The following is a 22,976-nucleotide window of genomic DNA, read 5'->3' as shown; positions in this document are numbered from 1 at the left end:
ACCCATGTGGAGTGGATTCTGATCTTTAAAGATTTAGTTTCAAACCACAGACACCAAAAAAGTCCTAAAATATAAACCAAAAGAGCCATTATATGCTAAAACAATTGTTTGTTTTTTGGTGAACTTGACTAGGATGAATAACTTGAAATTCCAGTAATAGTAGTTTTATTACCTGTTACTGGAATCATACATCTGTTGCCATAAGTTATTTATTGAGGATATCCATGTACTTTATTCCTAGATACTACAAAGTCTGCAGAGTAAGTAGTACCATATTTTATACTTAGGCAACTAAGGCTTAGAATGACATGTAAGTGATACACTTGGTATTTATACTCCAAAGCTTATGTTCTGCTTTTTGAAAAAGTGATTCACATTTTTAGAGAGAGAGATTCTTCCTGTAAAGCAAGAGGAATGCTCTTTTTTGTCGAGTCCCCCTCTCGTCTCATTTGTGGGATCCCAGTTGACGATCACAGCTGTAGGGAACTACTTGTTTTGCCCTGAGAGTTGAGAAAATTGAGGCCTGATTTAAAGTAACTTGATTAGTAGCAGTTCTTCATGAGTCATTTCTTTTTGCAGGTAAGTACGTAGAACCAGTTTTTATCTTCAGGCCTTTTTTTGCTATATCATCAGCCTAAACTTGAATTATTTTTCTTTTTTAAATTGCCAAGCAATTCTTCCCACTGACCCCAAATTTTCAATATTATTAGGGTTTGTACTCTATAAATCTTTGATCTACCTTAAAGCCTACTTTCTTGTCCAGAGTGAAGAAGCAGCTAAAGGTCAGAAACTGCAAATGATGTCATTTTATGGCAAAGTAAACCAATAATAGCAGCAGTGGTAGAAAAAGCAAGAAAAAGTATTGTTTTATTCATAGTGATATGTTGGTTTGAATTTAGAATTATAGATAGATCAAAGTTAGGATATACAAAGTAAATGGGACTCTGACTATAGGGTGATAATTGCTTTCTGTTTTGAAAATGAAAAACTGAATTCATTTACCTGGAGAGATTAAAAGTATTAATGTATTCTGTAGTAGATTCAAATTTTAGGCAGTTATTTGTTTTTTGTTTGTTTGTTCTTTGTTACTGGCAAGTGCAGGCAGCGGAAGCACTGAGCTAAATCCCTAACCTAGGCAGTTCTTATTTGTATCATTGTCTTTAGTATTAACTTTGTGTCTCTGGGTTTTTTTGTTTCGTTTTTGAGACAGGCTGACCTGGAACTCTTAGTGATCCCTCTGCCTCAGCCTTCAGAGTGTTAATTAAGTATCTTATTTCAAATGATTAGGTAGAAGAGTTAGTTTTGAGGTCCTAGGCATAGAAGACCTAGGGTCTTAAAAAGAATAGTTGCCCTCGATTCTTTTAGTCCATTTTTCTCTTTAGTGAGCAAATAGATTCTTTTCCTCAAAGGTCACTTGGTAGTTTCTGGCCCCATGGTGTAGTAATAATAATATCTGTAGACAACATTAATTTGCTCAGTGTATAATTATGTACCATGGACTGTGCAGACTACTGTATGTATATTCCTAAATTCTACTATGAAATTGTGTTACTGCTGTTGTACTTATTGTATACACGAGGAAAGTGGAATTGTTCTCTATTTGAGGGTGCTGGTATTTATTTATTTATTTTGGTACCAAGGTTCCAACTCAGGACCTTGAGCTTGTGAGGCAGGCACAGCACCACTGAGCTAAATACCTGTGCACCCCCCCACACCTTTGAGACAAGGAGTTGCTATGTAGCTCAGGTTGACCTCAGACTCACTATGTAGCCCAGACTGGTCTTGAACTTGTGTAGATCCTCCTGTCTCAGCCTCCTAAGTGCTGGTATTACAGGCATTCACCACCATACCCAGTTTATTTTTTACTTTAAAATTGGTCATTCAAGACAAATATTGATACTTACTGATAAGATCAAGTAGTTGAGGGTATAAATTGAACACCTCATTTACTTTTATTCTAATTACACAATCATCTTATATTTTTATTCTAATTACACATTCATCTTAAACTAGATCTCTGATTTAGTATACATGAGAAAAGGAAGGGAGGCATGCCAGATGTCATTTGCATAGCTTGGGGGAATATATGTTCCTAATGAGATTAGGAGTTGGGGGAGGGTGGCCAGATGTATTCCTAAATTAGATTTTTTTCAGACTTCTTGAAATAAGTTTTTAAACCTTTTCATTCCCCAGAAGGCCTCCCAAGTCTACATGTGTCTTCCATCCTACCATGACAATTCCCTCATCGCTCATCTCCTGTAGTTGCTGGCAATATCCTAAGACTCACATATAGTGGTCATTTACTTGCTGTTAGATGTAGCCAGGGTCTGGGAATCCATGTATGTAGTAGTTCTGGTGTAATAAATAAAACTTAGGTTAATTTTTGTATATTAAAAGGGGCTTCTAAAAGTTTGGTAACCTCAGATTTAGAAGACAGTGCTAACATATCCAACAGATTGGCTCTTAGTTCCTTATTGATATACTTCAGAACTTTCTTTTGATTGATTCTCAGTCTAATTTTCTGACTCTTGGGCTATTCACTGTAGATAACAGGCATTCAGCTAATGTTTTTTAGATAGTGAATGGATGGAGTATTTAGCCTTAAGATCAGCAGATTGTAAATACTTGCATTTTAGCCTTTATATCAATTTACCTTAGTAGAATTTTTCATCATCTTAGAAATGTGAAAAGGACTATGTGAGTGTCTCCTCTTGGGTTTAGAAAAATGTCCCTGCAAGTCGTGTGTTCTGGTTGTCTTTGCAGCTCGTAGAAGATACCTATCTTTTCAAGAGATTGAGGCTAAAATGGAATTCCAGTCTGTCCCTCTAAGGTCCTCCTGCAGTTTATAAAACTAAACTCAAGTGGGTCATTCTGTTGCTCACCTAGACTTTAATAGGCTAGACATTAGAGTTTTGTTTTATTTTCATGAGATCAGCTATAAGATGGTAAGTATGTACCATTTCCCTTGCTTGGTCTGCTTTTTGTTTTTCCGAAATTAATTGAAAATAATAGAACTAATAAAGCAGATTCTCCTTAGAAGATTCAGTCTGTAAACTAGTGTTTTATTTTTAACAGTGTCAAGCAATAGATGTGAAAAGGTCAGGGAGAGTAAAGAGTGGAACTGGGCATGATGGTCATACCTATAATACCAGCACCTTGGGAGGCTTAGGCAGAAGGATCCAGGGTTCAAGCCCAACCTGGGCAACTTAGTGATTTGATGAGACCCTGTCTCCAATTAAAAAAAAAAAATTTAAAGAGCTAGGAATGTAGCTCAGTGTAAAGGTCCTGTATTCAACCTCTAGAAATGCCAAAAGGAAAAAAGAAAACAGTGATTAGTGGTACTTGGATTTCTTTCTTGAATACCTGGTAGATGGTGGTTATTTGCAAAGATGGAGACCACCAATAGTTTTTATGTGGGGTTCAATTCATAGTTCCTGTATGTAGGAGTACTTTTTTCTTTCAATAATGTTTGTTGTCTTCTCATATGAGTAAATAGAGTTGTATATACTTTTTTGGGGGCATACTGGGGATCAAACTCAGGATCTTGTGCTTGTGAGGCAGGCGGCGGAACCACTAAGCTAAATCCCCAGCCCCTCCAATGTACTTTTTAATGTCCACATTCCTTTTGGGTGGTTTTGTTTTTTACCACATCTTCTTAAATTGTATCTTAAGATATAAAAATGACAGCTATTGTGTGCTGTACCACTGTACTGAATGCTTTATACATATCATCAAAGAGTTGTTGGGTACCTGTCTCATATAGGTGGGGAAACCTTGGGAGGTACAAGGCCTTAGGTAACTAATATCACACAACCAGTAAATGGTATAACCAAAAATTTCAAAGACCTGCATTAAGATATAATTTACATATCATAAAGTTTTTACCTGTCAGTGTATAATTCGTTAGTTTTTTAGTATGCTACAGACCTGTGCAACCATTACCATAATACAATTTTAGAATTTTCTACCAACTCAGAATAAACTTTTGTTATTCACTACCCCTACCTGCCCTCTCTACCAGCTCTTGACAAATGATTTTATTCTAGATATTTCATATAAATGTGCTCATATAATAAGTAGTCTTTTATGACTGGCATCTTTCAGTTAGCATACTTTTGATATTTTTTTCCATGTTTTAATATGTCTCAGTACTACATTCTTTTATGCCAAACAGTATTCCAGGGTGTGGATAAGCCCACAAGATTGGAACCATTATCTTTCTGGTTCTTCAGCTCATGCTGCTGCTGCCATGTCAAGCTAATTCCTGTGTCCTGTTAGATAGGAGATTCTTGAGGAAATATCTTTATATTTTGGTTGATACTCTTTAAGAGTTCTCTGGCGCTGGGGATTTAGCTCAGTGACACCACACCTGCCTCACAAGTGTAAGGTACTAAGTTCGATCCCTGGTACCAAACAAAAAGAGTTCTCTTAGTGATTTGTTCATAGAAAACACTTATTTTTTTTATTCATAAATTTTATTGGTACATTTTATGTGTACAATATGCTGACATTCATTATTGGGAATTTTCACCTTTGCATAATATATCTTGGTTTTTATTTTTTTCCCCATTCCCCTGCCCTCCCTTCAAGGCTTCCACCCCTCCCCATTTATAAAAACTGTTAACACTCGTTTTAATATATTGGCAAGAAACTGAGGGCCTTGTTATTTTATCTAAGTCACGGTATTATAAAGGATCTCTGTGTTTATTATAAAGGAGTATAGAAGACCTAAATATCTTTTTTTTCTATCTAGGAAGAAGAAACAGGAAGGATAAAAGATTGCTGGGACAATCAGGAAGCGCCTGCACTCTCCACGTGTAGCAATGCCAGTATCTTTCGAAGGATAAATGCCATGGGACAATCAGGAAGCGCCTGCACTCTCCACGTGTAGCAATGCCAGTATCTTTCGAAGGATAAATGCCATATTGGACAATTCTTTGGATTTCAGTAGAGTCTGCACTACACCAGTAAATCGAGGAATGCATGATCATTTACCAGGTGATTTAGATTTGGAACCTTGGATGAAGTATGCTTGTGTGTAGACCTGCTTTTATTCTAAGCAGTGCCTTCAGTAGATCTTCCTTGGGAAGCATGTGGATAATGACAGCACTTGCCCCTTTTATGATTTGCTTTGTGGATTAGTATTCCCTTTGGGTGAAAACTGCCTTGTGATTAGAATGTAGAAATATATATTATGATATGCAGGAATATTAGATAAAATATGGGCCAAAAGTAGTAAAGGTATATATAAAACTATGATACAAATTATATTTTATTAGCCATATGAAAAAATAAAAGTTAATATTAAATGAATTTAATATTTTATTCAGCCTAGCATATATAAAACATCGCTAGGTCAACATGTCAATGTAAAAATGGTTAGTCATGTCTTTTTGTTCGTACTAAGACTTCAGAATCCAATCTTGTTTTACACTTACAGAATATTTTAGTTTGAGTAGCTTTGGTGGTTCAGTGGTAGAATTCTCACCTCCTAGAATATTACGAACTAGTTACATTTCACGTGCGCAGTAGCCACATGAGTAGTATTTTGGACAGTGTACCTCTTGCCTGTTTTAATAGCTTTTAAACATGAAGTGAGTCAACAGACTTTTTTAATGGTATGTAGGGTACTCAATAGATTGGTGGGACAGAGAGCAGCATTTCCTGAAGGTGACTTTTCCTAGTAAGGTGTACATATACTAACATGATTTCATAATCTTTTGTGGGTGTTAACAAGTTTTAAGAATGCTGATGGAATGTTTTTGAGTTGTTTTAGATGAAAGAATGTATTTTAAGTTTTTCAAATGGACTTTGAAAAGTTTGATGACAACAGGGATTCTCAGGATAAGGACTGATAATTATTGTTCTTTAGTTATGTTTTTTATTTATTTTTCAACTTAAGTCTTAGAAATCCCATGAAGATGCAGCATTATGTGAGAAGTAGCTAAACATTTGAAGGAGATCTTAAACTATTACATTTATGTCTTCTAATATCCAGAAAAAGAGTAGATATAAATTATAAGATGACTCTATTCTACATTAACTTATGCTGTGTTAAAACTTCAAGGAGTCTTCTTGGTTCTAATACATGTTCTGTTTTTTAATCTGTTGAGAAAATTTCACAGATTATATTTTAGTAAAAATGATGATTGGGCTGCAGATATATGTAGTTAGGTGGTAGAATATGTGCAGGGCCTTAGCTTGTGCAGGGCCCTCAGTTGATCCCCAGCACTCTCCCCCAAAAGACAATCAGGAATGACCTGCATTTCACAGGATACTTCACACATGCTGGAAATTTTTGTAGTTTATAGAAAAGTCTTTTTAGCTAGTTGTTGAACTGTCTAGACAAAGTCCCATGCTTGATGAATGTGGAGCTTTCAGGAGTGCATGTTGCAGTTGGTAAGGAAGCTCAGTGGCCTCACTGGCGAGATCCCTGTCTCTTGTCATTACACTCTGTCAGGTCATAGGCTGGCTGAACTATAAAGTATGCTCTTCTCAAACCCAGACTTTTCTCAGCACACATATATAAGAAGTACAATGGGAAGAGTACGTTGAAAAATTGGGAGATCTAACTTCTAAGCTTGATGTTGAGCAGTGAGATAGAGGTCAATTTTCCCGACTGTATAACAAAATGTTACCTGCCCAACCTGGCTCACAAGTTTTTTTTTCTGTGGGTCATAATGAGTCAGTACTGCAGATTTAAGGGAACCCCAAACATTGTGGAAAAGGTGTCTGTCAAGGTAGCTGGTATTCAGAGCCCTTCAACTGCACTGAGCTCCACTCTATGGTTAGCACTCCATACTTCCCACCTAAGATGTCAGCTGAGGCCTATGATCCCTTGCTAATAAATGGTGAAACAGGAATATCTGGCCTACAGTGAGCCTCTTCTTGCTGTTTCTCAACAAGAACCACTTCCAGGCCAGCAGAAATGCAAACCCTATGGTGATAAGGAAGTAAGCTAGGGGGATGTATTTTCATGAGCATCTTAAGAAACAACCTGAACTTGTATCTTTTGATGAAGATGAATTTTGTTACCTAATAACCAAGATTGTAAAAATTTGAGATTGTTTATAACAGCATTATAACTAGGGAAAATGTACCATTAAATATGATGTTTGTAGAAGACTTTTTTCTTTTTGGTACCTGGGATTGAACTCAGGACCTTGCGCTTGTGAGGCAGGTGCAGTGCCACTGAGCTAAATTCCTGGCCCCATAGAAGACTTCTTAATGGAAAAGAATGATAATCACAGTATCTGGAATGAAAAAGGCAAAGTACAGAACAGTATGCCCCAAATGTATGCATAAACATTAGAGAAAGACTAGCATGATTTACCTATAACAAGAACATCTTTTTTGTGTATCTTTCCCACCAGGCTCTGTGATTTTATGATTAAAAATGTTTTAAAATGGTATATCCCACTGTTTCTATTGATATTTGCATTTTGCGTAGATCTGATTTTATTTTCTCACTGGACTTTGACAAAGTAAAAGGTCATGTCTTGGTAATATTTTATTCATATTCAGTTGTCATAATTAAAATTGCACAGTTAATTTGTTTTACCCAGACATGCCTAAATTTGCAAAAGTTACATGTTAACTTTTTTTCATTTGAACAAATATTTGAGTGTAAGTTATTTGCAGGGCTGTATGCTAGCTGTAGCAAAATACTATATTGAATACTATGTAATGAAGAGTGGTGACAGAAGTACACACTCAAACCATTCTTGGAAAACTGCTGTACACAATCAAAAGAGGGAATATTAGGGTAGTAGAAAAACTTTTGGGGAAAATAGCACTTGAAATAGGTCTTTAAAGTGAGTTATAATTATTTCACAGTGTAGCTAAATATTGAGAGAGAGAGTGTGTGTGTGTGTGTGTGTGTGTGTGTGTGTGTGTGTGTATATATATATGTTTTTTTTTTCTGTTAACCTAGAATTGGCCATGAGGGGCCAAAGCTCAGAATGAAGATGTGTTAAGTAACCCATAGTGTAATAAAATTCCTTAAGTGGGGCCAGCTGGGAATATATATAGCTCAGCAGTAGTATTCGCCCTGTATGTGGGAGGCTATGGATTCAATACTCAGCACCGAAAAAAAAAGTTGGAGGGGAGTAGCAGAGTGCAGATAACTCCCTATGGAGTTTACCAAAAAGCCACAAAACAGTTTCTGCTGTCACAAACACCTCTTCCCCTGGTGTTATGGCTTGTATCTAGATATCCCACCAGAGCTTCATGAAATTATACATGGGGATTTTCAGAGGTTGGCTGGATGTAGGGTGTGTGCTCCTAGGATCAAGGGTGTGATGCTGGGATTGACTCATGGTGCCATGCTAGGAGTGCTGCCAGCCCAAAGGGTAAGAGTAGGCTGGATAAGATATAAGGGACAGGAAGAAGATCACTGATTATCACTTGTTGCTTGCTGCCTGCCATGAACTGTTTATCCTCTGCCATGACACCCTACCTTGGACCAGCCTACTGTGGACTGAAACCTTTACAAACTGTAAGCCCAAATAAACCTTTCTTCCCTTAACTTTGGGTGTTGGGTATTTTGTCTTAGCAACAGGAGAAGTAACTAGACACCTTGTCTGTGCAGTACACAAAGACCATACAGGGAGGGAAGCATATGAAATGATTCTCACCTCCTCTCAGTGGAGGAGGGTGGAGAGGGATGCCATTTCTTTTAAGGCCAAGGAAGGGGGGAAGGTCTTCTAAGAGAAGAATTTATATAGATTGAGGATGCTGCCAAGAAAGAGGGCAAGGTTCAGCTCCTGGATGGACAATGGATTTCTTATCTTCCCCTAAGGAAAGACGAGCAAGAAATTGAAAGAAAATAGGGTAGGAAAAAAGGGTAGTTAGAAATGTCTAAATCCCTCCAATTTACACACAAGATCTCCTACAGGGCATGGTGTCCAATGTGTATAATCCCAGTACTCTAGAGGGTCAAAAGTTTCAACCCACCCTGAGCACCTTGTCTTAGACCCTATCTCAAAATAAAAAAGAGCTGGGGATACAGCTCAGTGCAGAGGTCCTGGGTTCAATCCTCAGTACCACAAGAAAGAAAAGTTACAACCTTCTGCAGTTTAGGAGGGTTCTGTAAAACACCTGAGATTTTGGTTAATATCCCAATAAGGCCCATGTTGCTGAGAGGTAATGGGAGCTGGGAAGGGTCACGTTCTTTTGAGGTTGCCTGCTACTTAGCCCTTCTGTAGTTCCGAAAGCACAACTCTGTTGGGAACTGGAGGAAATGAGCTTAAATGGACATGTGATTAAAGCATTAATGAACTGAGTTTTTAGTAAGTTTCTATAAAGGTGTGAAAGTAAGGTACTGCTAAGGAGCATCTTAACTGCTAGATGGATAGAGAAATTTAATACACAGTATACAGTAATGTGGCTGGTAGTGACCACTGGAGAAAAAAGTTTTGTGTTAACTTACTTAAATGAGATTTAATAACCAGTCAAAATAGTTGAGAAGTTTTAGAAGAAGAATTGATTAGCCAAAGTACATAATTCAAAGTAACATATAAGACTAATGTATTATGCTGATTTTAAAGTTTCTTTTTCCTTTAGTAGTATGATACCCCTACAGGATAGCACATTTCTTGGATGAAGAGCTCTCACTCTTAAACCCCAGTTTAAATGGTCTGTGACTTTTCAGGAAGAAAATTATTATATAGCTGTACAGTTGTATAGTTGTAGCCTGATAATGAACCTCTGGTCTTCTTTTTTATTCTGCAGGATTATAAGCCATATACATTTAATCACAGGTAATAGGAGACGACTGAAATTATTCTCAGTAATTCTTTTCCCATAAAATAAATTTCTATGGAACATTAATGGTTTGACCTTAACTGTTAAGTGATAAAGATTTAACTTTCCTTATTTACTTTCTTTTCCTTTTTTTTCTTTTTTCCCAGTACCAGGGATCGAACTCAGGACACTGCGTTTGCGAGGCTAAATCTTTGACCAAGATTTAACTTTGTATTGAAGTATAACATGCTATCGTTTTCCTGTGGGAACCAGAAGTTTGATCTTGTTTGAAAAGATGCACATACCTTTGCATACACCTTTGGTACTTACATATAGACAAGTATGCAGAGTATACTGTTTAGTGAATTATTACATACTGAACACAGTTTGTATAACCGCTCATACACAGAGACAGGGAAAAATTAACAGTATACCAGAGCCCCTTTGTAACCCTTTTGGTGTCTTAACACATGAAGGTTTAGCACCGTGCTGACATCTGACTGCATAGATTGGCTTGCCCGATTTATTTAGAAAATGAAGTAAATATGTACATGTACTTATTAGGTATGAAATTCATCTAAAATGCAATTGGTTGTGGATCATTTATTTTCATTGTTATACAGTATTCTGCTTTATGAATATACTAGTATTCATTCTGGTAATAGGCATTTGGTTAGTCTTGAGTTTGGGGCTATTGTGTATACTGCTGCTGTAACACATTTTTACTAGAATTCATATCTATGGGTTATATTCCTAGGAGATGAATTGTTGGGTTATAAAGAAAACAAAAGTTCAGCTTTAAGAGGTGCTGTCAGTTTTGCGGAGTAGTTATACCAGTTTACTTTTGCAGTAATGCATCGTGATAATGTTGGTTGTTCCTCATCATTACCAACAGTTGATACTTTTTTGTTTTTTGGTACTGGGGATCAAACTTGGGTCCTTGTGCTTTCAAGGTAGGCTCTGGAACCACTGAGCTAAATCCCCAGCACTAACAGTTGATACTTTCTTAGTTTTAGCCATTTTGGTCACTGTGTAGTGTTATCTGTATTGTGGTTTTAGTTTTCATTTCCCTGATAATTATGGAAGTTGAGCATCTTTTAATATTTATTTCCCATTGGATATTGTCTTTCTTGAAGTGCCAATTCAAGTCTTACCTCATTTTCCTTTAGGGTTATCTGCCTTTATCTTGTTTACTTGCTCCAGTTCTTTATATGTTCTGCATATAAGTTCTGTATCTGAAGTATATGTTACAGGTATTTTCTTCTGTCTTGTGTTTGGGTTAGGGGGAGAACAACAGTACTGGAGATTGAATCCAAAAACCTTCCTATTGAGCTAAATCCTCAACTCTTTTTAACAGAGTCTCAATAAGTTGCCCAGGCTGGATTCAAACTTCCAATCCTCCAGTTTCAGCCTTCCAGAATGTTGGGATTACAGGTGTGTACCTCCATATGCACCAGTAATCAACTCTGAGGAAATATCAAACTGTTTTTCCAAAGTAGTTACATAATTTTATCTTCCTACTAACAGTGTATGAAGGTTTGAGTTTCTCTGTATCCTCATCAGTACATTCTGTTGTCTTTTTTATTATAGTCAAAAGTAATCCAAGTAAATGTGAAGTATTTTGCTGTGGGTTTTTGTTTTTGTTTTTGTTTTCAAGTGCTGGAGATTGAACTCAGATCCTTGTGCATGCTAGGTAAGAACTTAGCTGTGAGTTTCACTCTAGCCCTTTCATTGTGGTTTTTGTTTTTTCTTTGTTATCAGGGATCGAACTCGGGTCCTTGCACTTGCAAGGCAGGTGGCAGAACCACTGAGCTAAATCCCCAGCCCCTCATTGTGGTTTTGATGTACATTTCTTTAGTGATGTAGAGCTCATTGGCTATGTGTATATTTTTCTTTGAACAGATGGCTCTGCATATCCTTGCCCATTTAATTGTTTGGGGTTTTGATTTGTTGTTTATGATGGGGATTGAATACAGGGCCTTTCCATTGCTAAGCATGTGCTCTATTGATGAGCTACATCCCAGTCCCTCACGTTTTAATTTTGTTTGTAAATTGACCATTATAATTGGTTATATTTATGGCATTCAAAGTGATAACTATGATTCATTAATACAATGTAGAATAATCTAGCTAATATATCCATCACCTCAAATATGTTTTATGGTAAGAGTATTTGGAACAGTCTTAGCAATTTAGAAGTGTACAGTACATTGGTACTTAGTGTATTCATCATGCTATGCAGAAAATCAGCTTATTTAAATTCAGTCTGATTAAGCTTTGTATCCTTTGACCATCGTTTCTCCATTTCCTGTACTACCTATACCACCCTCCAGCCTTTGGCAATAACCATTTTGCCACTTTAAAAATTTAAATGTACTATAGGTTAAATTATTTTCTACTTTGAGATGAGATCTCATGAAGCTGCTCAGGCTCACCACAAATTTACTGTCCTCTTGCCTCAGCCTCCAAATCACTGGGATTTTGTAGGGGTGTGCCACCATATCCAGCCAGCTTGGATCATGCTTTTAAAAAAAAAATCTATTCTGCCCCTGTCTGTCTTTTATTGTCTTTTAAATTTAATGTGGTTATTTGTAGAGGACTGTAATATTGATTGTGTCCAAAGCAGGCTGTAAAGAGTTAACCCCACAATTAGCTTGTTTTGAGAAGGGTGTCTGGCCAAAGCCTACGTGCCCAGGTCAGAGTAACTCACACCCAGCTTCCATTCCCACAACTAAAACCTTCTAACTAGAAGGATAGTATTCTAAATGCAACCATATATTTTGTCTATTCTGTTCCTAATTTAAAAATACTTTATCTTGTCTTTATGAGCCTTCTTTACATCAATTTCCATAAAAACTTTTTGTAGCTCCCCTTTAACCCAATTGATTGCCAGTAAAAGTGCCTGGGAATGGCACAGCACCTTTGTCAGTTGCATCGGCATTGGTTATCCTGGCAGCCCACTTTCTCTCCTAGTTCTGTCTCTTAGTGTATTTTTTCCTCAGGTCTGAGTTGTATGTTGTATATTGGGCAGGTGAGTACTGAAACCTGACTTCAGGGGTCTCCAGCAGTTACTAATAAGATTATAAGGTGCTGTGTGTGTGTTTATGTATCTGCAGTTTTGCTATTTGTTTTCCATGTCTTCTTTTTATTCATCCATTAGTGTCTTTTTTTCTTTTGGTACCAGGGATCAAACTTGGGACCTCATGCTTTTGAGGCACATGGTGGCATTACTAAGCTAAGCCTCCAGTCCAGTGTACTTTTTGTGCTATGTATTTTTCCAGTGTGAAGATGAGATTTTAATTTTCTTCTTATTTCTTTTACTATATATTTTTGAGTTTTTCTGTTAGTGGCTGCCTAGATTATAACTAGCATGTTAATCTTTAGCAATCTAGTTTAGATTAGTACCAGTTTAATTTCAGTTGTATATTAAAAACTTTATGCCAGTATCACTCTGTTCCCTCTCTTGTGCCTTTAATGTCATGTAAATTGCATCTTTATGCATTGTATGCCTATACAGGTGTGTGTGAATGCATACTTTATTCATATACCTTTTTTACTTTTTCTCTCTTCTAGCTTTATTAAGGTATAATTGACAAAATTTGTGTATTTGTGGTATACAGTGTAATGCTTTGATATATATATAAAATAGGAAGTGATTGAGTCAAGTTAATTAACATGGTATTTACCATTTCACATACTTCGAATTTGTGGTGAAAACATTTAAGGCCCACTCTCAGCCATCTTTAATTCATTATTGTTATTTGCTGTGGATGGAACCCAAGCCTTGCCCATGCTAAGCAAGTACTGTAACTAGCCCTATCCGTTATTGTAAACTCTAGTCACAATTGTTCTATATAGATTTCCAGAATTTATCTTAACTGAAACTTTACTTTTTTTGAAACTTTGTTACTTTTTACTAACATATTCCCATCCCTTCCCCAGTTTCTTTTAAATCAGATAAGTGAAAGTTACATATTCTTTTATTTTTATATATGTAGTTACTTTTTTTTTTTTGCACCCTTTATGTAAACCAAATTGTGTAGGATCCTTTTATTTCGTCATGAAGGACTCCATTTAGTATTTCTTGGATTCCCTTTAGTATTTCTTTTGTTTGTTTGTTTTTTGGTACCGAGGATCGAACTTAGGACCTCGCACTTGTGAGGCTCCTTTAGTATTTCTTATAGGGTGGTTTTATTAGTGACAGACTTGGTTTATCTGGAAATATATTAAATTGTCCTTTCTATTTGAGGGATACTTTTGCTGATATAAAATTCCTGGTTGAGTTTTTTTGTTTTGTTTTGTTTTTTGAGACAAGGTCACTGTGTAGATCTTTTGCTGATATAAAATTCCTGGTTGAGTTTTTTTGTTTTGTTTTGTTTTTTGAGACAAGGTCTCACTGTGTAGTTGAGACTGACCTGGAACTCACTATGTAACCCAGGCTGGTCTTGAACTCACAGTGATCCTCCTGCCTCAGCCTCCCGAGTGCTGGGATTACAGGCATGCACCACCTTCCAACTCCATGGTTTCTGTTAAATCAGCTGTTAATCTTAGTAAGGATTCTTTGTATTCACCTCTTGTGCCATTTTCAAGATTCTTTTTGATATTTTTTGTGTTTTGGTATAACTGTTTATCCTGTTTGGAGTTCATTGAGTTTCTTAAATGTGTAGATTAGTAGTAGTCATCAAAGTTTCCTTCAATTTTTTCTTCAAACATTCTTTCTACTCTTTCCTTTTTCATCTCTTCTTTTACCTTCAAATATATCTCTATATACCTATAGCCCAGAGATTTCTGTGGCTCTGTTCATTTTTCTTTCTTTCTCTTCTTCATATTAGATAATCTCAATGGCCATGTCTTTAGGTTTGCTAATTTTTCTTCCTTTTTAAAACTGCTTTTGAGGTCCTTTGGTGAATTTTTAATTTCATTTATTGTATTCTTCAGTTGCTGAATTTCTAATTTGTTCTTTGTATAACTGCTACATCTTTATGATAATCTCTGTAGAGACATTCTTATAGTTCCATAGGTTGATTATTATTAGTTTTTCGTGCATATTTAAAATAGCTGAAGGTAATATCTGGCCTTTGTCAGGGAAAGTTTCTGTTGACTTGTTTTCTCCATGAGTGGGCTATATTTTTTTGTTTCTTTGCAAATCTTGCAAATTTTGTATTGGAAACTAGATACTTTAATTTAATATGACAATTCTGAAAATCAGATTATACCACTTCTAGGAGGAGGAGTTCTTGCTGTTGCTTGTTTAGTGATTTTTGACTAATTCAGTAAAGTTTGAATTTTTTTCATATGTGGCTACTAAAGGCTGTGTTTGGCTATATTAGTGGTCAACTAATGATTAGACAAATAGCCTTGTATTCCTAGAATCAGTAAGCCTCCCTGTCTTTGCTCAGGAGCCGAGCGTGCCTTCTGCAACCAGCCAGGCATCTTGCAATTGATTAGTCTTGACTTCCTCTTGCTTGTGCAAACTCTCATGGTTAACCGAAAGTGAAAGCTGAGACTCTTCCATTCTTTTGCAATCATCCAGGAATCTATTCAGCTTTTGAAATGAAATACAGATGCTATTCTCTAGTTTTCCTTTTAAATTAACCTTTTTTGGTTCACCTGTTGATTTTATGATCTGTTATCTACTGTCTCAGATGCACAAAATGTTGTTGTTGCCTCTGATTGTTTTTTTAAACAAATTTCCCCAGGGGAAACTTCCTACTTTCCTACTTTTCCTACTGGTTGAGCTCTGAGGCAGGTCAAATGAATATAGCCATAGAAGTGGAGTCTTACAGGGTGTTAAATAACAACTGCTCTCTTGAGATGGGGTTTGAACTTTAGGTATGCTACCCCCTTCAGTGGCAGCAAAGCTGCTAATTTTTACAATGATTTCAGGATGTTGATTTTCAAGGTTATAGCAGAACCAGTAATGGGGTAGGAATAGTGCTTGCTATTCTTAGCAAGATTTAACTGTTTTGTGTTTAAATTTTTTAAAGTGTGTGCTTCCCAAATTATTGCATACCTGCATTTAGTTTCTAGAGTTCTGAAAAAGTTGATTATGTCCACTTTTTGCTATTGTTCTTACTGCTTTCAGGAAGGAAGGAATTTTCGGAGGTCCCTGTCCTGCCATTTCACTAGTATCATGTTGATCGTTGATTTTTAATCTTCCCAGTACCTGTACAGAGATTATGAGTTTCCCTCTAAGTGGGGATTTAAATTCATTCTATGAGTTGTGAAGTATTTTAAATTATCATAACTAGGGCCGGGGATTTAGCTCAGTGTTTCCGCCTCCTGCCTCGAAAACTCAAGGACCAGAGTTCAACCCCCTGTACCAAAATAAATAAATTATCATACACTAAAAAATACTTTATCATATTTATTAGATGCCTTGTAGGCCCCTGAAGTATGTCATTTAGCTCCAAAGCATTTGGAACTTTTTAGTTGCCTTTGTTATAGATTTTAATTTTAATTCTGTGATCATAGAATATATTCCATATGATTTATCTAAAATTTATTGAGATTTGCTTTATGGCCCAACATATACTTCACTGTACTTTGTTAAAGGTTCTGTGCAATACTGAGCAGATGTTGGATGCAGTGTTCCATTTATATGAATTAGGTCAAATTTGTTAATTTTACCTTTCAGGTCTTAATGTATTCTCAGGCCTTTTGCAGATTTTCCTTATTCTATCACTTACTTAGGAGAAATGTGTTAAAATGTCTAATTTTTATTGTAGCCTTGACTGATTCTCCTTATAGGTATGTTGGGGGGTGAGCTGTTTGCTTTAATTTTTGTAGGCTGTTATTTTAGAATTATATCTTTCTTTTGGACTGATCTATGGATACCTAGGATATGCCTTTTGGTTTTACTTTGAAATTCATTGTTTTGCTTTGAAGTTATTTGATATTCATTAACTTATATCAGCTTTATTTGGTTGATATTTTTGAATGATAATTTTTCAACTTGTTTAGAGATCTTATATTTTAAGATAAAACCTGTTAAGTAATATATATTGGGATTTTTGTTTGGCGCAGTGCTAGAGATTGAACTCAGTCAGAACTCTGCCATTAGGCCATCATGATACAATTGAGCTACATTCTTAGCATTTTATTTTATGAAAGATTCTAGCCAGGTTGCCCAGGCTGGCCTCCAGATTGTGATCTCCTGCCTCAGTGCCTCAGGTAGCTTAATTACAGGTGTGCACCACCAAGCCTAGGGGATTTTTTAAGAGTTCCTCAAATCTCAGCCAGGCCCAGTAGTTTATGCCTATAATCCCAGCTACTTAAGAAGCTGAAACAAAAGGATTGCTGGAACCAAGGGGTTCCGTACCAGCCTGGGCAGGATAGTGAGACCTCATTAAAAGATGAATTGGGTCAGAATGTTGTGCCATCAAGGATATGAACGACTCCCAAGTTTTACCACATACTTGAGAGAATGGAACATTTTATTTTCTTGTGGACTCTAATGGAAATGAGTCCTATTTGATTTGTAATTCTTGTTGGACAGGTAAACATATACTGAGATTGTCAAGTACTTTTAGTCTAGTTGCTTCCTCCATCACTCTTCTCCCTCTTGCAGTTTATTTGTTGAAAAAAACAGAACATTTGTCCTATAGAAATATCCACAGTATAGATATTATTGACTGCGTCCCCATGACAGTAGTTATTGGTGACTTCTGTAAGGGGCATCAGCAGCCATTGTTAACCACCCATTTCGTTAGTATATTAGGAGTTGCCAAATAGCATATTTCTAAATAACTTCGTATATTAGCTAATAAACTTAGAAAGTTACACTTAGTTTTCATCAACTGTTTGGTTACCCCCCCCCCAAGATAGAACACAGGAATGACAATTAAATGCTTGTTTTTTCTTTAGTTTCTTTACTATGGAGCTGATTTTTTTTTTTAAGGTTGGGACTCAGGTCCTCATGCTTGTGAGGCAGGCGGCAGAACCACTGAGCTAAATCCCTGGCCCTTTTTTTCAGTATCATGATGAGCTCATGGATTTAATGTTTGATTTATCTCAGTCCTTGCACTTACCCTTTTTTGTTCAGATAGTTCAATCTTTGAACAGTTGAGCCTCTTCACACCTAGTAGGATAACTATTTTTTTTTTTGAAAAGGTAATAACACTGACTGATCAAGATGTGGAAATGCTGGAACTCTCATACGTTGCTAATGTGAAATGTAGCTGCTTTAGAAAGAAGTTTGGCAGTACTCAGTTAAGCGCATAGCTGGGTGTGGTGGCATATGACTATAAGTTCAGTATTTAGGAGACTGAGGCAGGTGGAGCCCTCAGAGTTTGAGGCCATTCTGGGCCACATAGTGAGTTCAAGACCAACCTAAACTATGTAGCGAGACCTTGTTGTGAAGAAAAGTTAAGTATAAGAGCTGGGGATTTAGCTTAGAGGTTCCAGCACCTGCTTTGCACATGCAAGGGACCAGAGTTTGATCCCTGGTACAAAAAAAAAAAAAAAAAAAAAAAAAGAAGTTAAGAATAGAGTTACTATGTCACTCAAATTTATTCCCAGGTAAAATTTACTCCCTGAGAAAAATGAAAACATAGATCCAAGGCTGGGAATGGTGGCACATGCCTGTAATCCCAGCACTTGGAAGGCTGAAGCAGGAGGATTCCTGTGAGTTCAAGGTTAGCCTAGGATATGTAGTGAATTCAAGGCCAGCCTAAACTACATAGTGAGACCCTGTCTGAAAAAAAAGCAAAAACAAAAAAGTCCACAGAAAACCATGTATGTGTACATTTACAACAATATTTTTATAATCCAAATATAGAAACAGCTTCAGTTCATTTGATTAGTGGATAAATAAAATGTTGACAGTGGAATATTGCTCAGCAAAAATAGGAATAGTAGGGCCAGGGATTTGGCTTAGTGGTTCCACTGCCTGCCTCACAAGTGCAAGGGCCTGAGTTTGATCCCCAGTATCAAAAAAGGGGGGGCATAGTATGCATTTATGCTGCAACTTACATGAACTTTCAAAACAAAGCTTTTTAAAATTTTATTATTATTATTTTCTAGGATAACATATTTTACAGTTCCACTTCCATAAAATATCCATGAGTGATGAATTATAAACACAAAAATTGTCTATAGATTAGTGGTGGCTGGGGGTGAGAGAAGTTGAAAGGAGGCAAGAATGACTATTACAGGGTAAAATTTATTTTTGGAGTATTCTAAAATTTAACAGTAAGCTGCTTAATTGTTTTCTTCTTCCTATACTGGAGATTGAAGCCTCACCACTGAACTTTTGTATTATTTAAAAATATTTTTTGTTGGGTCCTGGATTTAGCTCATAGTGCTGCTCCCTGCCTTGCAAGAGCAAGGTCCTGAGTCTGATCCCCAGTACCAAAAAACATTTTTTTTTTTTTTGTTAGGTTCACATGGCGGTACACGCTTGTAATTTCAGCACTCTGGGAAACTGAGGCAGGAGGATTACAAATTCAAGCCCAGCCTGGGCAATTAAGTGCCTTAACGAGATCCTCTCTCAAAATAAAAAGAAAATTTGCAAAGGGCTAGGGATGTAGCTTAGTGCAAAGACGGTGGGTTCAATTTTCAGTACCACAACAACAAAAAATTTTGAGCTGGTGATGTGGCACATACCTATAATTAATGGATTCAATGACAACCTGAGCTACATAGCAAGTTCAAGGCTAGCCTGGACTATGTTGTAAAATCCTGTCTCAGAAAAACAAAAAAAAATTATTTCTAGATGGGATTTTTCTGTGTTACCCAGGCTTATCTCCAAGCGTGGGTTCCAGTGATTCTCCTGCCTGCACCTCCTGAGTAGCAGAGACCACAGGTATGTAGTACTGTGCCCAAGTTTGAATTGTATAATCTAAATGGAGGAGGAATTATGTAAAGAGGAAAAATATAATACATAACAGGATTATGTTTGTTAAATTGAAATATTAATAAGAATTTGTGAGGCTAACAATATTGTTTTAAAAAATGAAATGTAAAACACACATGAAGAGACTGCTTTTTAAACCAACAGATAATAAACCATTGTGGGTGTTGTGAATACAGATGTGAACAGATCAGTCTTTTTCTCCTGTAGAAAAACTGAATTGTGTGTATATAGCTACAGAAGTATAATGGAGAATAATAGTATGCCAACTTACAGGAAAATTAAGCAGTGCCATGTGAGTAGAAGACTAGTGGTTACATCATTTAGGGAAGTCACTCTGAGAAAGTGACTTTGAAGCTGATGACAGGTTACTACCTGTGTAGAGATAGCTTTAAAACCAGAGTAAAATAGCAAGGCCTTGGGGCAGGACTGGTTTTTTTTTGGTATCAGGGATGGAAATCAGGCCTTTGTGCTTGTGAGGCAGGAGATAGAACCACTGAGCAAAATCCCTGGCCAGGAGTGGATTTTTAAATAGCTGTTATTACCCTTTCTGGTTTTGTTTCTGGTTTTTTTTTGGGGGGTAGGGAGGGTTCTTGTGTTAAATTTATTGCTAACCTTGTTTTGATTAATGGGGACAGAAATGCTACTAGACACTGAAAATATCAAACTTCCTTAAAGATAGTTATACCTTCTTTGTCGGGAAGGTTAAAAGATGTGTAGCTTTATAATTTGTTGTAACTTAGTTCCTAATGAATAAAATCCCTTAGGGAAAATGCTTAAAAATGGGCTTATACCAGCAAACATCTTTTGCTGACAGTGTTAACTTCTTCATATGTTAATGATAGCTGGGAATAGTAATCTTGAAGTCACACCTGTGTTGTTGTATTCTCTAAGTGTAAAGTTGTGTGTGCACGTGTGAATACAGTTTTAGAAGAGCTACGAAGCCAGCTCAAACCTGTGTCCTTAGATTCTTTGCTGCTGAACAAAGAAATGCAAAGTAACCTGTAAATGCAAGTTTATGCAGATCAGTTAAGCTTCAGTTTTTAACAGCAATTTGTCTATCTGGACAAAATGTAACTGAAGTAACTCCCAACCAAAACCCAGAAAAAAAGAGAGGAAATTTGTTTAATCGTTTTGTTTGTTTTTTTTTCAGGAAAATAAGATTTAAAACTAGGGCTTTCATAAGTACAATGGTACTTCCGTTCATGAACTTAATTCTTCTTTCCTCCATTTTGGGTGCAGAATATGCTTGCATTTTGATTGTAAACAAAATTGTGGAAAGAATTAAGTTCATGAACCAAGGTACCACTGAGGTTCTGGAGTTTGAAGTGCTTTAAATACTATTTAGTGCTTAGAAAATGTAATAAAATTATTGGGATAATGTTCCTTCTTTACCTTGCAGAAAACAATACATACCAGCTTAGTGATAAAAAGAAAAGACCTACTTTTACCTCCTTTCCATAGGATAAGAATTCATCATTAAAGAGGACAAAGGATATTATTAACTGAAATTTTATAGCTCCTGGCTATTTTATTTGGAAAAATGCTTCAACCATCTAATAATCTGCAATGTCTCAAATTAGATTAACATGATGAAAAAAGAGTATATTTATCCAAAGAAATTTTAATCACTACTGCTCCCTTAAATAAAATTTAAGAACCGTGCCATGCACTTTTACCTTTATTTTTTATACATAAAAATAGGAACAATTTATTAAAATGCAAGTAACATTTTATAAGATAACATATACGGAGTACAAAATTTATTTATGAATTAAGCTACAGTTTTACTGTATTACCAACTATGAGAAGATTTCTTCCAATTTTTTTGTTTTTTGAGATAGGGCCTTGCTTTGTAGTTCAGGCTGATTTTGAACTCACTATGTAATCCCGGCTGGCCTCAAAATCTTGGTGGTCCTCCTGCCTCAGCCTCCTGAGTGCTGGGATTACACGTGTGCACCACCATTCCTGGCCCCTTTCCGATTTTTGAATTGGAATATTTTCAGTCATTAGGAAGAGTGAAATAATTGTACAAATAACACCTATATAGCCTTAACCTAAATTTACTTGATATTTTCTAATAATTCTAAATAGTTAAAATGCATTTTTAATTTGAGAAATTGAGAATTACATTTTATTTCTGTTTTATTGGGAGAAGGGCAATTTTCTTTTTGATAATTAGTTACAGAGAGAAAAAAAAGAAAATAATTAGTGCCAACCTCACAGTATCTATCTGCTACTTGTGACCCTTTTGCCATTCATTTTAGGATATGGATTGGCTTGAAAGGAGATGAGGAAGAGAAAGAAAATCTGAGAGAATCTTTCTTTTATAAAATATTTTCTTTTCCTTTCTTTTCTTTTTTTTTTTGAAACTGAACCTAAGGCCTCACACATGCTAGGCAAGTGCTCTACCACTGGACTATGTCCTAGCCCTCCCCTCCCCTTGTTACAATTTTTTAAATATAGCAAAACATTTATTGGTACATTTTAGGCATACCTAATAACACTCAGCATAGGGAATTTGCTCCTGTACATGGTACATCCTACCCCTTTTTTCCCATGACCCCCTGCCCCCTCCCTTCCCCATGTACAAAAGCTTTGTTTCCATTTTTCCTTCTATTTTCACTTTTTTCTTGTCCTTTCCTTTCTGCCTCTGTCCTCATTTGTTCTTCTTCCCAGTTGTACATTTTCTTTCCATTTCCCAATGTCTATTATAAATATTAGTCCTTATTACCACTTTTAGTTTCTCAAAATAGAGAATGTGGTATTTAAATGTGTGTCCAATTTATTTCACTTAAAGAGTGTGGTCTCAAGGTCCATCCATTTAGCTATAAATGTCTGAAGCTCATCCTTTGTGATGTCATGTAGTTTTCTGTTATGTACTTTCTTACACCATTTGTATGAATATTTATCTCTACCAGTAGAGTTTTAAATTCTTAAAAGCAAGAATCCTAGCTATTTTTCCACATTCCTGTTACCTAGCTAGTGCCTGACATGCAAGACTCTTTATTTAATACTTAGATTCTTTTTTAACCTATCACATTGGCATGATTTACCGTTAGTGAAAGTATTAGAAAATGTATTCACAAATGTATAGAAAGTAGTATAAAAGGAAGCTCTTATTAAACTTAATTTGAGGGAGAGTAGGATTTAGAATGAGTGTTGTAGGGATATGAAAGAGATTGTTTACTTTTATTTGTATGCTGCCATGATTTTTTTTAAAAAATGAACTGTGACAATAAAAATGTAAACTTACAAGGGGCATAAGGATACAAGGACATGGTTTTGGAGCAGGATTTGAGTGCTAGTTGAATGACCTGGGTCACATTGCTTTGGTTTGCTTTATTTCTTTCTATCTTTTTTTTTTTTTTTTTTTTTT

General features: G+C 36.1%; 1 protein-coding gene across 11 annotated transcripts in view; it reads left to right on the top strand.

Annotated features, from left to right (window-relative positions):
- The window catches only part of Cpeb1 (cytoplasmic polyadenylation element binding protein 1), an 80,694-nt gene that overhangs the window by 14,798 nt on the left and 42,920 nt on the right, over positions 1-22,976 (top strand). For all 11 annotated transcript variants that reach the window (XM_010621150.3, XM_010621152.2, XM_019207058.2 and 8 more), the window contains 2 exons: positions 4,754-4,795; positions 4,866-4,998. In XM_010621150.3, the coding sequence (XP_010619452.1) occupies positions 4,980-4,998 (19 nt within the window). In that variant the 5' untranslated portion in view covers positions 4,754-4,795; positions 4,866-4,979. Of the gene's footprint in view, positions 1-4,753; positions 4,796-4,865; positions 4,999-22,976 lie in introns of those variants that run through there.

The sequence above is a fragment of the Fukomys damarensis genome, unplaced genomic scaffold (assembly GCF_012274545.1).
Source record: "Fukomys damarensis isolate Sample0158 unplaced genomic scaffold, DMR_v1.0_HiC HiC_scaffold_7, whole genome shotgun sequence".
NCBI classification, from domain to species: domain Eukaryota; kingdom Metazoa; phylum Chordata; class Mammalia; order Rodentia; family Bathyergidae; genus Fukomys; species Fukomys damarensis.
Note: the sequence above shows the minus strand (reverse complement) of the source record. Positions and strands in the feature narration are given on the sequence as shown.